Below are 16,367 nucleotides of genomic sequence, written 5' to 3' on the forward strand. Positions count from 1 at the left end.
GGTTCTGCAGCGGCTCCTAGCAACCAATGAGGGAGAAGGAAGAAGAACCCACCTGGTTGCCGTGGCAGCCACGAGGGGAAGCCAAAGGTTCTCAAGGGGAGCAGGGCCCCCAACGTCCCACCATCCCGCTTTCTCCTCCCCTTGGGACAGCAATGGCCTGGCCCCTAGCCAGAACGAGGTGTTCTCGGGCGGCAGACCAGGTGTGGGAAGACAGAATGGTAGAATTGTGGAGTTGGAAGGGGCCACTAGGATCACCCAGCAGTGTTTGTGTCGTGTTACCTACACGTCTTCCAAGCCAGCCTACACCCCACAAGTACAGCGCCACCGCCATTGAAGTAAGATTCAACTGACAATTCAGTTGGCTTTTGTCCATGGAGTGGGAAGCAGATGTGAGTGGACTCTGCCCAGACCCCTAGATCTTCATCTGAGGCCCGTCTCCTGCTCCCTCTTCTAAGGGAGGCTCAGAGGGAGATGGGTCAGTGTTTCTGGCTGTTAACCAGAAGGTTGGTGGTTCAAGCCCACTCAGGGATGGCTGTGGGCAGGGTTCCTGCACTGGGGTGGGGTGAGCTAAATGACTCGGGGTTCCTTCGAAGCCACCAGTTCTATGATTCTAGGTCCTTTTCAGTTGTGGCCCCTGTCTGTGGAACGCTCTCTCCAGTGGGGTCTGCCTGGCGCCTTCACTGACTCCATATATATATATATATATATATGTGTGTGTGTGTGTGTGTGTGTGTGTTTAACGTATCATTTTCAACAGTAATTAAACATACTTTTACATCTTATTCAAATTTTTTACTTCCATCAATCGTGTCTGAAAATTTTCCAATCTAATCTCTCAGTATGCATTTCTTATCTTCCCTATTACATTTCATTTTTTTAAAAAAATAATATTTATTAAAGTTTTAAAGGTTACAGAAAGAAAAAGTAAAAAACACCATATTAAACAAAAACAATACAACACATCACAATAAGGGGGGAAAAAGATGAGAAAAAGAAAAAAAAGAACAAAAAAATAAAATCCATTAAAAAACAAAAACAAAAGATACAGCGAATCTTCCCATAACTTATCTTTCATTAGCTTATTTCCTTGACCTCCTCACACCTCCCTTTTTTGTATTCTAGTTCGGTTATCTGTTTCAGCAAATCCTTTCCATCTTTTCAAATTTTTGTCCTGTAATTTATCTTAATATAATGTAACTTTACTTTCCCTCCTTTCACCAATTAACAGTCAGTTTTTTCCTAATCCTTTATAACATTTCTGCTAAAATCACATAACATCATTCCAACATCCTTCTAACATTCATTAATTTTACAATGTTTCTGTAAATAGTCTTTAAATTTCTTCTAATCTTCCTCCACAGACTCTTCTCCCTGGTCTCGGATTCTGCCAGTCATTTCCGCCAGTTCCATGTAGTCCATCACCTTCATCTGCCATTCTTCCCGGGTGGGTAGATCTTGTGTCTTCCAGTACTTTGCAATAAGTATTCTTGCTGCTGTTGTAGCATACATAAAGAAAGTTCTATCCTTCTTTGGCACCAATTGGCCGACCATGCCCAGGAGAAAGGCCTCTGGTTTCTTCAGAAAGGTATATTTAAATACCTTTTTCATTTCATTATAGATCATCTCCCAGAAAGTCTTAATCCTTGGGCATGTCCACCAAAGGTGAAAGAATGTACCTTCAGTCTCTTTACATTTCCAACATTTATTATCGGGCAGATGGTAGATTTTTGCAAGCTTGACTGGTGTCATGTACCACCTGTAGATCATTTTCATTATATTCTCTCTTAAGGCATTGCATGCCGTAAACTTCATACCTGTGGTCCATAACTGTTCCCAGTCAGCCATCATAATATTATGTCCAACATCTTGTGCCCATTTAATCATAGCAGATTTCACCGTTTCATCCTGAGTATTCCATTTCAACAGCAAGTTATACATTCTTGACAAGTTCTTAATTTTAGGATCTAGCAGTTCTGTTTCCAATTTTGATTTTTCCACCTGGAAGCCAATTTTTTTGTCCAAGTTATATGCCTCCATTATCTGGTAATAATGAAGCCAATCTCGCACTCTATTTTTTAATTTTTCAAAATTCTGGAGTTTTAATCTGTCTCCCTTTTGTTCCAAAATTTCCCAATATTTCGGCCATTTGGCCTCCATATTGAGCTTTTTCTGAGCCTTCGCTTCCATTGGTGACAACCACCTTGGGGTTTTATTTTCAAGCAAATCCTTATATCTTATCCAAACATTGAACCGTGCTTTTCTGACAATATGGTTTTTAAACGCTTTATGTGCTTTGACCTTGTCGTACCACAAGTATGCATGCCACCCAAATACATTGTTAAAACCTTCTAAATCCAGCACGTCAGTGTTTTCAAGAAGCATCCATTCTCTCAGCCAGCAAAAAGCGGCTGATTCATAATAAAGTTTTAAGTCTGGCAGGGCAAATCCACCTCTTTCTTTTGCATCAGTTAGTATCTTAAATTTTATTCGAGGCTTCTTGCCCTGCCAGACAAATCTAGAGATATCTCTCTGCCACTTCTTGAAACATTCCATTTTATCCAAAATTTGCAATGTTTGAAACAAAAACAGCATCCTTGGCAATACATTCATTTTTATCACAGCTATTCGGCCTAACAATGATAGCTTCAGGTTTGACCATATTTCTAAATCCTTTTTCACTTCCATCCAACATTTTTCATAGTTATCCTTAAATAAATTCACATTCTTAGCGGTCATGTTCACCCCTAGGTATTTCACTTTCTTAACCAGTGTTAATCCTGTCTCCTTCTGAAACCTCTCTCTCTCAGTCACTGTTAGATTTTTCTCTAAAACCTTAGTTTTCATCTTATTCAACTTAAATCCCGCTACTTGTCCAAATTCTTGGATTAGTTCCAGTACTCTTTTGGTACTAGATTCTGGCTCCTGTAATGTCAATACCAAATCATCGGCAAATGCTTTCAATTTGTACTGTTTAGCTCCGACTTGTATACCATTTGGTCCCTTCTAATCATATTTAAAAGAACCTCCAGGACCGATATAAAAAGCAATGGAGAGATTGGGCAACCTTGTCGTGTTCCTTTCTTTATCTTAAATTCTTCCGTCACTACATTATTCACAATTAATTTAGGCTTTTGTTCTGAGTAAATTGCACCTATACCATTGCCAAAACCTTGACCAACCCCCATCCCCTGTAAATTCTTCTTCATAAAACTTCAAGAAATATTGTCAAAGGTTTTCTCCGCGTCCACAAATATCAAAACTGCTTTAGTATTAATATTCACTTGTGATTTTTCTAGAATATTAATTATGTTCCTCGTATTGTCAGACAAGTGTCTGCCCGGGAGAAAGCCAGCTTGATCTTTATGAATTTCTTCTACTAGTACCTCTTCCCTATTACATTTCAAACTCATGACCAATATCTCTATCTTTTTCTACTTTGTAACACTTCGTATATTTCTCCTTACAAAACTTCTTGTAGTCCTACTAGCGTAATTTGTTGATTACAGTTGCTCTTCAAATAATTCATATACTTCTTCCAATCTTCTGTAAATCTCTGGTCCCGCAGGTTTCGAATCCTTCCTGTCATTTTGTCCAATTCTGCATAGTCCATTAATTTCGTCTGCCATTCTTCTTTTGTCGGAATTTCTTCTTGTTTCCATTTCTAGGCTAACAATACTCTTGCCGCACTCACTGACTCCTTTTTGGGCCAGGTAAATACTCACCTTCCTCCACAAGCCTTTGATGGACTGAGTTGATTTTGTTCTACTGTGGATGTTATGATATGTTTACACAACCCAAGTTGCTCAGAGGTCAGGTCTATCAATATATCATCTCTGCTAAGTGACTAGATTGACCAGAAATATTAGCTAGTTATGGTGCTCCCCCCCCAAAAAAAATGTTTAGGGGTACTCTCATTTTGACTCAAGAAAACCACCATTTTATAGTTCAAATCAGGGGAAATAAATACAGTAAATGGACAAAAGTACAAAGAGTCACAAAATGTTTAGGGACATGCATACCCCTGCATCCAGGGCCGTAGCTAGGGGATGGTGAGGTGGGCCTCTGCCAGGGGTACAGGCAATGGGGGTGGGGCGCAAAATCGGCTAAAAATATGTCAATAAATATAAATATTGATTATTGCCTCATACGAAATTGTTTTTAAATAGAGGGTGAATTGAATGGGTTGGGGGTTGGGGTTGGATGAGAGGCAGAAAGAAGAGCTAATTTGTCTGTGGCTAGGGGGCGAATCTGGACAGTTCTGCCGGGGGCAAGATCACCTAGCTATGGCTCTGCCTGCGTCCCCTCAGGGGAAAAAAAGCACTGGCTAGTTATATACTTACAGTTATTATTTTACTTACTTGGGGTATTAAATTTGCCTCTGCTCCCTACCCACTCCCTGCCCTGAAAAAGTTCCTTCCTTTGCAAAATGTCACTTCTAACAATTATGGCTGCCATCCAGTTCTTGCAGCCAGCACCTGCCTAAAACAACTATACACACACACACACACACACACACACAATTTAACGATTAATTTATGAAAAACTAGGGCAGCTCTTTTGCCCGTCCAAAGTTCTTAGCGCAAGTCAATTAACTTAAGAAAATTGCAGGCCTAATTTATTAATTAATTAATGCATCAATTAAAACAGATGGGGGTCATTTGACTCGTATTTCATGCACTAGACAACAGACCGAATTGTGTGGCACACCTGATACCTGACTGGATGCCTCTGCCGCCGCTGCTGCTGCTGTTTAATGAATGCCAGAGTCTGCCGTAGATGAACGGTAACTCTTTTACTGCCCGAAAGTGACTATACAACATGCCTAACAATTGCACTAATGCAGTCCCTGCATTGCTTCAGTCCCTAGTTCTAGTTTCATTTTCCATGCCGTTCTTTACAAGGCATTGCCTGTCTGGTGAGGATTATATCTCAGCACAACTCCCACTTGTAGAAATAAACTAAAACAAACAAACATTCACATCAAAACAAGAAGCTCTTTACATTTTAAAAAGACAAATGCTCTTTATTTTCCTATCCACACCCACCAATGCTCTTCATCCACCACACTCCATACCGCTATAAAGATACTTTATAGTATCTTACACACACACACACACAAACGCATATTGGGTTCACAGCCTTTTTTTCCTAGTTGAGACAGCTGCTGCGTCTTAACCCAGGTACACAACAGCTGAACCTGATCCCGTCTCCCCATCCCAGTGACAGGTGGAACCTGTGTGAAAAGATATCCAAGGAAGTGGGTAGGGAAAGGGGGGTCCCCCGGAACCCACCCAAAGCACTCTAGCTCTAACTGTATAAAATAACATGGCTGCCCTAAAGAACACGCTGCACTATAATTACATAGAAGTCTAGTCTCTCTCTCTCTCTCTCTCTCTCTCTCTCTCTCTCTCTCTCTGTGTGTGTGTGTGTGATACCTTTAAGGCACATCAACCCTCCCCAAAGAATCCAGGAACTGTAGTTGTTTAAAGGTGCTGAGAATTGTTGCTCTGTGGGGTGTAAAGTACTGCCCCCAGGATTCTCTGGGGGGGGGGGAGCAATGTGCTTCAAAGCATGGCGTGCTGGCAGCCTAACTCACTGGCCCTTGGGGTGCCTCCAGACTGTCAGTTTTCTGTGGGAGGGATCCAAGCACTTACAGTACTGGGAAATTTAGGTTTGTGCAATTGAAGTGGATTAAAACACTCTGGTGCCTTAGAGCAGTAAATCCACTTTTTAAATAAATAAAAAATCAGACTTTTGCAGTTAGGAAAGTGACAGGAAAATGAATGGCAAAGTCTAATACGACTGGCTGATTAATAGGAAGACATATAAACACTCTGTGAGCAAATCAAGGTGAATGTAAGATGAACGCTCGTTGCCCTATAGCCACCCAGCAAGCAAATCAGAACAAATAAACAAATTAATCGATCATCAGGAGGAGCCTCCGGTGTCCCAGAAGGACCCAGCAAGAGTTCTGGATCAAATCTGCCACTAAATCCCGCTCCCTCTTTCCCAGACAGCTGCAGCAGAACCCTGCACCCCATCCCATTACTCTCTGGACCCTTCTGGCTCCTCTGCCCAGCCTGAGGAGTCCTGGCTGCCAGCTCTTACCATGCAGCAGATGTTAATCTGGGGAGGGGAGGAGGGATTTATTTTGCAGATACCACAGCCAGGAGGAGAACAAAAAGGCCTGGACAGCGGGGGTGAGGATCAGAAGTGAGGGGGGAGAGATAATCCCCTTTCCCCTCTATAAAACATCCTCATCCATAAGAGCCATCTCTTCTTCTGCTAAAGGGGACAAGGCATCAGAAGGACCTTACGGAGGGTGACCAGGACACGCAGCACTCGGCGCCATGCAGAACACCCTGGGACCAGCCTGCATCTTCCTGCGCAAGGGGATTGCTGAGAAACAGGGGGTATGGCCATTGCGGGGGGGTGTGGACTGGGCAAGAGGGCGCAGCAGCCCAGGTGGGCAGGGCAAAGGGTCTGGAACGGTCAGCCAAAGCAAGGGCTGAGTTTCCATTTTCCTCTGCAAGGGAAATTAACCAAAAGTGGGACCCGGTGGGATGAGGAGCCCGCCGGATTCCAGACTCAGCTCCATGAAGGCTGCTTGTAGTTTATGGTGTTCTGGAGGATCCAGGTCCCGGGAGGAGAAGTCTAGTGTGCTAGAGAAGCAAGAGGGAGATGGAATTCTATGGGCTCGATTTAACTTCTAGAATGTTGGTTTGAAAGAGGCAACGCGTCTTACATGCTGCCATCTCTCATTCCCTTTTTGCCTCTGGCAGGCAGGGTTTTCTCGTTTTTTCTTTTTATTAGATGGTTTCCAAAACATGCCCCAACTTTTCGGTCAAAATGACATGATGGGAAATGTATGCGTGTCCTGTGGGAGCACGGCTCTCACAACCTATTCTCTGTCACCACCACAGCCAAATAGATAACCTGGCTGGGTCTCTGAATGCTGGGAAAGTATGTAAGAGAAAGGCAGTTGGGGGCTAAGCTGGCCTCAGGGGCGTTGGGTAGGAACTAAAACACTCGGTGCACAGGGCCACGGGGGCACAAATTAACTGCCGGGCAAATTAACATTGTTGGGGGTGTCTGAGGCTGTCGCTGGCACTGTCGGGTGCAGCACGCCCAGTCATCTTGTGAGCAAACTTTTGTTTTTTAAAGGTTATAATAGGGAAGGGGCAGGAGATTGGGGGCAGGGAGTCTAAGGTAAAATATCTGGGACTGGGTCCTGTGAACCATCTCCTAATTCCCTCCCCCTTAGTATGAATTATCTGTCCCACCCCAGGCTCAGTAGTGGAGGAGATTATGATATCTTGGTGTGCTGCAGCCCTAACATGCATTTAAAGCGTGCCTTCCCCCAAACCTGAGAACTGTAGTTTACCTCTGAGAGAGCCCAGTACCCTTAATAAACAACAGCTCCCGGGATTCCTTACGGGGAGGGAAATGTACTTTAACTATATGGTGTGTACGCATCTCTAGTGATCCTCAAGGCACTCAGCTGCTGCCAGCTCATGGACTCACCCTCGGTTGTACTTGCTTGAAGTTTTGAGGAAGGGTCTCTGTGAATCAGAAAGCACAGTGAGGTGGTCTCAGCCTTTCTCTCTCTCCAAACATCTGCAGCTACATGGTTGCTCCTCCATGGGCTCTGCGCCTCCTGGGTTTTGTCACTGAGTTTTAGGATTGTGTAGGGTTTCTCTCTCCCCGCCGCCCCACTTCTTCGTTCCTCCATCTCACAGTGATCACTGGCTCTGTCATTCTGGGCAGCGTTCCAGTTCATTGCTGGATCCACTTTGTCCTTCTGTGTGCCTGTAAATATTGAGCTGTCAACTCAACGGGAGCATTGCTGTGTTTTTGACAGCGCGATGCAATTATTTCGATTGGCCTTAGGGAAGAGGAGCCTTTGTTTGGGCGTCGGGAAGGGTTGGGTGGAGAGATCGGTTTGGCATTAGGGCTTTGGGGGTCTTGTTTTCTACAGCTCTGGAGGAAGGAGTAGTTTCTAGTGAGGTTGAGGACTGTGAACCAAGACTTCTTCATTTCCTTCCTTCCTATGTGCCTGTATCACTATGAATGACTTTACATCTGCCTTACAGGAGCGGGAACTGGGAGCAGATGAAATCGAAGGTAAGTAGGATGGGCATTTGTGATACTTTTGAGCAGCAGCTTTGGGGTTGTTGTTTTTAATTGTTCTGGGAAATTCTGAGTTGCTTTGCAAGATAATGAGGGATTCTTTGATGGGAAGATCAGTAAGGTTTGAGCTTCCCATAAAGAGAGTTTCCCAACCATGACTGACCTTCCTCTGGAGTGTAATATAGGCATGGATGAGTGAGAAATTCAATCCAGTTTGCATTTAAAGGCAAACCTACATAATTTGCACTTTCCGCAACAACAAGCAAACCGAAACACAGCCTTCCTTTATAAGTCACACGTCTCTGAATTTTGCAGTGTAGTTCCCCAACTAAATAATGTTTACAAAAATATTTTAGGGTAAAATGTGCATAAAAATGCATATATTGGTGAAAATGACATATATCATGGGAAATCACTTTGCAGAAATGTCTATGTTGATCCACATTGCATTAAAACTGTGTATATCACGTGAAATTCACACTTGAAATTACTTGAATTTCACACTAAAATGCTGGTGAATTTTCTCGAGGACCTTTTAAAAGCACAAAATGGCAAACTGATGAGAAAAGGTGGAGAACTGTTTGGAAAAATGAAAAACTGGAGGAAAGTGAAATGGACAGATGTGCCCATCCCTAGCCATAGGGGATATTGATTGCACACCCAGTTCATGTGGAATGATGGTGAGGCCTTAAGAAAGGGATGAGGAACCTACGGCCCTCCATCTTATTACTGGAAAACAACTCTCATCAGCCCCAGCCAGCATGACCAATGGTCAGGGACGATGGGAGCTGTAGTCCAGCAATATGTAGAGGGCCACGGCTTCTATACCCTTGCCTTAAAGCATACCCAGAATCTTCTAGAACATGTTGGAACTCCACAGCTGGTGCTAGAGGGTTCCTCAGCAGGCCTTCCAGAGGAAGTGTTCCCTGAGGTAAAAACCTGGAAAACCACTGACATTCTTTACTCAGTTATTATTGCTACCCTTGCTGCTACTCTTGCTGCTCCTGTTTTGCAAAAACAGAGCTCCGTGAGGCCTTCGATGAGTTTGACAAGGACAAGGATGGCTATATCAGCTGCAAAGATTTGGGCAACCTCATGAGGACAATGGGGTACATGCCGACCGAGATGGAGCTTATCGAACTGTCACAGCAGATCAACATGAATCGTAAGTGCCTGGTCTCTGAGGACTGGGTTGAATATTTCAATAAAGAATGGTGCTGGACTGAAGATACAAGGCAGCCTTCCTCAGCTGACGGCCCTCCAAACGTCTTGGACTACAACTCCCATAATCTCTTACCATGAACAATACTAAGCAAGGGCTGCTGGGAATTGTAGCCCAACGCATATTGAGAACATCAGGTTGAGTAAGGCTGACAATTGGCAGGAGTCCTGGTATCACTTCCTGGGTCTCCAATGGGTGTTGGCTCTAACATAAAGGATGGCCACTGTCAGCTTGCCTGGGATTCAACCAGCTCTTGACTTGTCTGCCATTTCAGAGGGGAAGGAGGTTTGTGTGGAGCCGGTGGTAGGCAGCAGTGAGGCAGCTTCTCGTGTGATGCAGTGGCTGGACTTTAAGGCTCATCCACGATTCTGCTTGTCCCGTGCCTAGAAAGCACAGGCCCCAAAGTCCCCCCCCCCAGGCCTCCAACCAACTTTGGGGAAAGCAGTGGCATAGCGTGGGGGGTGCAGGGGGGGGCGGCCGCACCGGGCGCAACATCGGGGGGGGGGGCGCGCTCGCTCTCGCAGCTAAAATCCACGGGTTAGGGGGCGCAAATTACTTGCCTTGCCCCGGGTGCTGACAACCCACGCTACGCCACTGGGGAAAAGACAATCCCACAGGATGGAAAAGAACAGCAACACAGTAACTAGATATTATTCATGGCTAGAATGATTCTGGAGTATATATGTTAAATACTCTGAATAATGGTTATATACACAATTGGCAGTTAGGAAACCAAAAGTATCTCTTTTTTATCTTTCTCTGCTTTCTTGTGCCCCCCCCTTTTATTTTTTCTTTCTTTTGGATTGGGTTTCTTGTGTGGCGTTTGATTTCTGGTGGCTCTCCAGTAGCATTAACTAGGTGTATGTCTATATATATATATATATATATATATATATATATATATATATAATGATGAATGAAGATACATACAAGGAGCTGACCTATATGAGAGGCAGGTCAAAGTGGCTTATCTCAGGGTGAGAGACTGAGGAAGGAGAAGCTCTCCCTGGTGGGAGGATTCAACTCTCCCTATGTGTGAAGCTTAAGGTAAAATGTTGACTGAGGGTTATATTTATAATTTTGTGTTTTATGAGGATCATATGATGACCCTATGAGGATTATTATTAATGTATCTTATTTTCTTTTTCTCTTTAGTTCCCTCCCCCCATTTGAGATCTATCTATCTATCATCTATCTATCTATCTATCTAATCTCTTTAGTTTAGTTTAGTTTGGTATATTAGGTTGTAAAGCACATGACTTCCCCCAAAGAATTCTGGGAACAGTAGTCTACCCCTCACAGAGCTACAATCCCCAAACTACATTCCCAGGATTCTTAGGGGGGAATCATCCGCTTTAAACGTATGCTGTATATGCAGCCCCAAACCGGCTGCTGATCAGGGATATGTAAGGAAACTTGAAGGGAAAACCAAGATATCTGAGCCTTCTAAGAAATTAACCTGACTCTGGTCACTGCAGTTGGAGGGCGCGTGGATTTCGAGGACTTTGTGGAGATGATGACCCCAAAGTTGCTGGCAGAGACGGCAGGCATGATTGGACTTCAGGAAATGAGGGATGCCTTCAAGGAGGTAAGATGGGCTGGGATTGGACAGGACTTTGGAGTTCTTTCTCTCAGCCTTGTTTCTTGTTCTCAGGGGTGGGGCAGAAATCTGATTCCGTTCTCATTCAAAGGCAAATCTAAGAAATCTACCGTGCTTTCCGCAGCAACGCACAAACAGCCATCCCTTCAGAACCCGCACTTCTCTGAATGAGTGTGCATTAAAAATGCATTTGTTAGTGGAAATGAAATATGAAAGTACATTCTGTTTGGGATAATGGATTTGCAAAAATGTGTATATTGGGCAAAATCACATAGGTTAAATATGCACATTAGAAGAAATTCATACTAGAATGCTGGGGGATTTTCACGACGACTTAATTCCCAGCTCCACAATCTGATACGGAAATGTGGAGACGTGGTTAAGACTAGAAAAATGAGAAACTGAGAGACACTGAACTGTACCGATTCACTTATCCCAGCTTGTCATATGTCCCCTTTCCCTCCCAGAAAATTGAACACCTCTCATTCCCCAACTTCTCATTCCCCAACTAGACAACATTGATCCACCGCCCCCCCAAAGCTGGGGATGGGACATAGCACTCCCCATGACTATCCCTTCTCTGCCAACCTTGCTAGTTCCATAAAAAAATAAGAGAAGAAAGAGGAAGAAACTTCCTGGATCAGACCAAAGGTCTAGACAATCTCTCCTACTTTACAGAAGTCCTCTGGTGGAAGCGCTGCAGGGGAACAGTCCTTTAAAGGGTTCCTTTATTTGAAGGACTGTCTGGTTCACGTCTGATTTAAGGGAGAGAAAGATCCTTTAATTTGCCCATCAACAGTTAGCATCTGGAAGCAGATAGACAGGCACACAAGTTACCTGGTTGCATACATCATGAAGTGTACTGTATTTGTATTTAAATAATTATTATTTATCAATTTGCTTTTATACATATGTTACCACACCGGAATTTTACTCACAGCTGTGTCCGCTTTTTTTGGTGGTCCATAAGTGGCCACTCTCATCTAATTCAGCGTTCTACTTACTATAATGACCCACCAGATGACCACAAGCAGGGCAGGAAGGCGAAAGCCTACACTGCTGCTCCTCATCTTGTGGTTTTCAGACCTGGACCTGGAGGTTCTATTTTTTTTTAAAGTTCTCATGAAAATCCATCAACCTTTTGGTGCAAATCCTTTTGGAACACTTCCTTTTTTTTCTTTTTCTTTTTTTGGACAACACTAATATTTCACTAATATTTATATTTCCTTAATGCATTTTTCCTCCATTATTTTTCACTGACATGTGCTTCTCTATACACACTTTACCCTTGCATGTGCATTTTGGCACACATTTCTTGGCTGGATCACGGCATTGCAAAATTTGGGGAAATACGACTTTTGTAAAGGATGGTTGCGTTTTGGTTTCCTTATTTTTTTGGCATGCGTGAATGAGACCAGTTCACTTTTTAAATGCAAACTGAATTGGATTTCTCTCCTATCATTAATCCTGACGAATAGCCATTGATAGATCTATTCCCGTTAGCTTTAAAATGAGATCAGGTTAACTGGCCGCCACTGCATCTTGTGGCAATGAGTTCCATATGCTAATGAACCACTGCATGAAGAGGTACTTCCTCTCATCTGTCCTGCATCTCCTGCCATTAAGCTTCGCCCTCTTGCTCCTATTCAGATTAAGGATGCTGACTCTCACCGCAACTAATTACCATGCCTCTCCCCGTTTCCAGTTTGACACCAACGGGGATGGCGAGATCACTCTGGATGAGTTGTACCAGGCCATGCAGAGGCTGATGGGCGAGCGCCTGACGTCCCGGGAGATTGCTGATGTGGTGAAGGAAGCCGACGTCAATGGAGACGGGACGGTGGATTTTGAGGGTGAGATGCAGTAGGGGAATATAGGATTGATGGAAAGAGATTATAGGCTTATCGGGATACAAGGTGAGAGGTTAAAAGCTTTAAAGGTCTGGGGAGATGGGATTTAGGAGCACAGGCTGAAAAGATATAGGCTTAAATGGGTTTGGATAATAGGGTTAGAGAGTTATTGGATTGCTCCAGTTGCATGGAGATGGTAGCACACAGCCCACCTGTCAAACGGGCTGCTGCTGGTGGGGAAACCAGGAGCTGGACCACCCAGCCTCCCTGCTCCACCTGCCCTGTTTTTGGATTGCAGCCCCATTGGTGGGGTGGTTGTGGTACTAATTTAATAAGCAGGCACTAGATAACAGAGTGTGGGAGTTGTCCCAACACACCAGGCAAGACTTAATGACCCTGAATGCAATGTTCTACCTCCACTGTCGGAGGTGGTAATGCTTCTGGAGGGACGCAGGTGGCGCTGTGGTCTAAACCACTGAGCCTCTTGGGCTTGCTGATCAGAAGGTCGGTGGTTCGAATCCCCACAATGGGGTCAGCTCCCGTCGCTCTGTCCCAGCTCCTGCCAACCTAGCAGTTCGAAAGCACACAAGTGCAAGTAGATAATTAGGTACCACTGCGGCAGGAAGGTAAACAGCGTTTTCATGCGCTCTGGTTTCCGTCATGGTGTTCTGTTGTACCAGAAGTGGTTTAGTCATGCTAGCCACATGACCCAGAAAGCTGTCTGTGGACCAATGCCAGCTCCCTCAGCCTGAAAGTGAGATGAGTGCCGCAACCCTATAGTCGACTTTGACTGGACTTAACCATTGAGGGGTCCTTTTACCTTTACCTTTAATGCTTCTGGATTCCATTCTGGGAGAGTGCTCAGGTTCTGTTTGTGGCCTTCCCATAGGTTGACCCCTGAGAATAGGATGCTGGACTAAGCGAACCACTGGCTTGATCCAGCGGCCTCCTTCTTACAACTTAGGTAACGGGACCTAGGTCATTTCAGAATACAGATTCTGGGGATATTTCAGGCTACTATGACAGCACAACCAACTTCCAGCACAAGTAACCTAAATGACGCAGGTGAAGCAGCAAATGTAAAAGCAGAATTTCCCCAGGGGACAGAACTGACTTACCTTGTTGCACAGTTTGGATTGCACTGGTAACTCATTTGTTTAAGACTGCTCACTGCCAGCCAAAAAGGGCACAATAGCCAGCCTTTAGCAAGCATAGGAGCATGCCTTATACCAAAGCCATACTATTTGTCCATCCAGGCCAATATTGCCTACCCCAGCAGGCAAACACTCTGTAGGGTCTCAGGCCAGGGCTGCCCCCGTCTTGTGCTCCCTCATCCTTCTTCATTTCATTTATTTAACAAAATTTGCGTACAGCTCCATGTTAATGGAACATCTAAGCCGTTTACAAAATGCAGCAACATTTTGTAGAATCATAGAATTGTAGAGCTGGAAGGGACCCCCATGTCATCTAGTCCAATGATTTGAATTATAGATAGAAGGTAGTTAAAAACAGATATTTTAAGAACTTCAAAAGATAGTTAAATTCAGCGCTAGACAAAACAGAACATTAAACAAATAACAAGACACCCAAAACAGTTGAATAATATCATGTGCATGTCCAGCACAGGTTTATCTTCTTACTACATTGAAATAACTACAAATAGCAGCAGTAAAAACATCAATAATATGTGAATAAAAACTCACTGGTAAAAATATCAAAGGCCTGTCTGAATAATACAAGTTTTGAAAGACAAGAGAGCAAGAATGACTGCAGCTGACCTTCCATGAGCAAGTAGTGCCACAGGGCAGGGCCTGCGGCACTAAACCCTGGTAAATGTTGGCCAAATCCTGGGGGCATGGAGGACCACCGAGAGTGCCCATCCGAAAGTTTCAGTGATCAAAGTGGAGAGAATGGAATCTGGGTGTCCTTAAAGTTGTTCAGGACTTTGTGAATTAACACAAAAGACCTGAACCTGGCCCAGAAGCAAATTGGCAACCAGGGCATCATTATTTTACATGTGAATTACACATTTATCTCCAAGGAGCAGGCGGTGGCATTCACAGCCATTTATCTCCCTTTGGATAAGCACAACAGCCCTGTGAGGTAGGTCAGGACGAGGGAGCACTCAGCAGTCTTCGTAGATTTGAAGCCAGGTCTCTCGGGCCTTGCTCCCCAGCCGCACTGATGTGTTTCTTACGTTTGCCTTACAGAGTTTGTGAGGATGATGTCACGCTGATGGAGTCGCCCTCCCCTCTCTGGTTCCAATGAATATGTGAATGTATGGAGTTCAACATCAAATCCCAGTGTGAACTGGGAGGGGAGGTCAAACCTCCGTTTGCACAAAAGACTGAGCAGGGCAAGGGGTGGGTTGGCAGGGGGGCGTTCTTGGATCGTCTCCCTAAGAGGAGGGCAAGCATCTCACTCGGCAAAGTCCAATCCTTGCAGGAATCCCTTATTACCGGGCAGCTGCATTCATCAAATCTATCCCACAACTGCTCCAACCAGTTCGGTTGATCCCTCTCAAACACACCCCGGAAGGTCGCTTCCCAGCGCAACGCCCTGCCTTACCTCTCCCTCCCCTCCAGCAATCATGTACAATAAAGACTTCCTTGTATAGGATCGCTCAGGATCCGCGTGGGGGTGGCTTTTTTTGTGGCACATCGACTGGAGCCGCCCGCTGCTGCCGGCATCCGCAGAGGTCAGAATAACACCCTGGCAGCTCCACGTCTGGCCCTGCCAAAAGCGGCTTATCTGCTTTAATCGCTGCTCAGAAGGGCAGCATATGGGGCAGGAATAAACAGATTAAAAAGGAAGCAGGGACCCTCCTGCGTAGGAAGGCCAGAGGTTTTCAGAAGCGGGACTTTGGTGAAGCGGGACACTTGGGTTTGATCACCGTGTGGGCGGGGAGCACCGCGGGTCTAGCTGGGCACAGGATGAGGGAGTGGAAGAGCTCAGACTCCTGGCTCTTTGGCTATCAGAGCCCCTCCAAAGAATTGCAGCTCCAGGACTGTTTGCTTCCTCCTAATGAGCCTTTGCAGATTAAAAGTCATGGGGCCCGAAACAGCTGCTGCACTTCCACCTCTCCATTTCCCTAATCACAGTGGCAGGGAGGGTGGCAGAGGAAGAAGCGGAGCAGCGGGCAAACCCTCAAGGATGTGCCAAGGTCACTCCGGGGCAAACAGATTTAGCTCTGCCCCTGTTTCTTGGTCCTCAGGGCTGCTACCCTTTTTAGCCCAGCCGCAAGACCAGTCTGGGACGGTGCTGCGGTTATGGGGAAGCAAGTGGGGAGAGCTCTCTTAATAAAACCTACAAGGCCCATCCCAACCCCTCCTGATTTAGATTAAGCCAAGTCATAACCCCCCTCCCCTGCCACTTCTGACCATCCAGAAACACAGGCAGGCCCCCAATCGTTCTCTTCACGGAGAGAAACAAGGCAGCCTGCCTACCATCGCAGCACTCTGGAGGGCACGACTGCAAAAACCCCATTTTATCTGCCCTGTCTAGCACCTTTGGGCAATGTGGAACTGTTGGATCTGTCATCCAGTTGTTCCTGCCCACAGAGAAT

General features: G+C 45.0%; 1 protein-coding gene across 4 annotated transcripts; it reads left to right on the top strand.

The window, feature by feature from the left end:
* The first annotated feature begins 58 nt into the window (after positions 1–58).
* Positions 59–15,428, top strand: LOC310746540 (calcium-binding protein 5). Of its 4 annotated transcripts, none has more exons than XM_083580419.1 (8): positions 59–200; positions 4,682–4,783; positions 6,292–6,413; positions 8,094–8,124; positions 9,152–9,295; positions 10,831–10,940; positions 12,658–12,805; positions 15,013–15,428. In XM_083580419.1, exons 3-8 carry the CDS (start codon positions 6,351–6,353, stop codon positions 15,036–15,038), a joined length of 522 nt encoding a protein of 173 aa, XP_083436545.1. In that variant the 5' UTR covers positions 59–200; positions 4,682–4,783; positions 6,292–6,350; the 3' UTR covers positions 15,039–15,428. The 4 variants fall into 4 exon arrangements, with proteins under 4 accessions (XP_083436545.1, XP_083436544.1, XP_083436546.1 ...); XM_083580420.1 differs by lacking the exon at positions 59–200 and adding an exon at positions 211–335; XM_083580421.1 differs by lacking the exons at positions 59–200; positions 4,682–4,783 and adding an exon at positions 268–335.
* Positions 15,429–16,367: the final 939 nt, after the last annotated feature.

This window comes from Podarcis filfolensis (genome assembly GCF_964270895.1).
Source record: "Podarcis filfolensis genome assembly, chromosome: 13".
NCBI lineage: Eukaryota > Metazoa > Chordata > Lepidosauria > Squamata > Lacertidae > Podarcis > Podarcis filfolensis.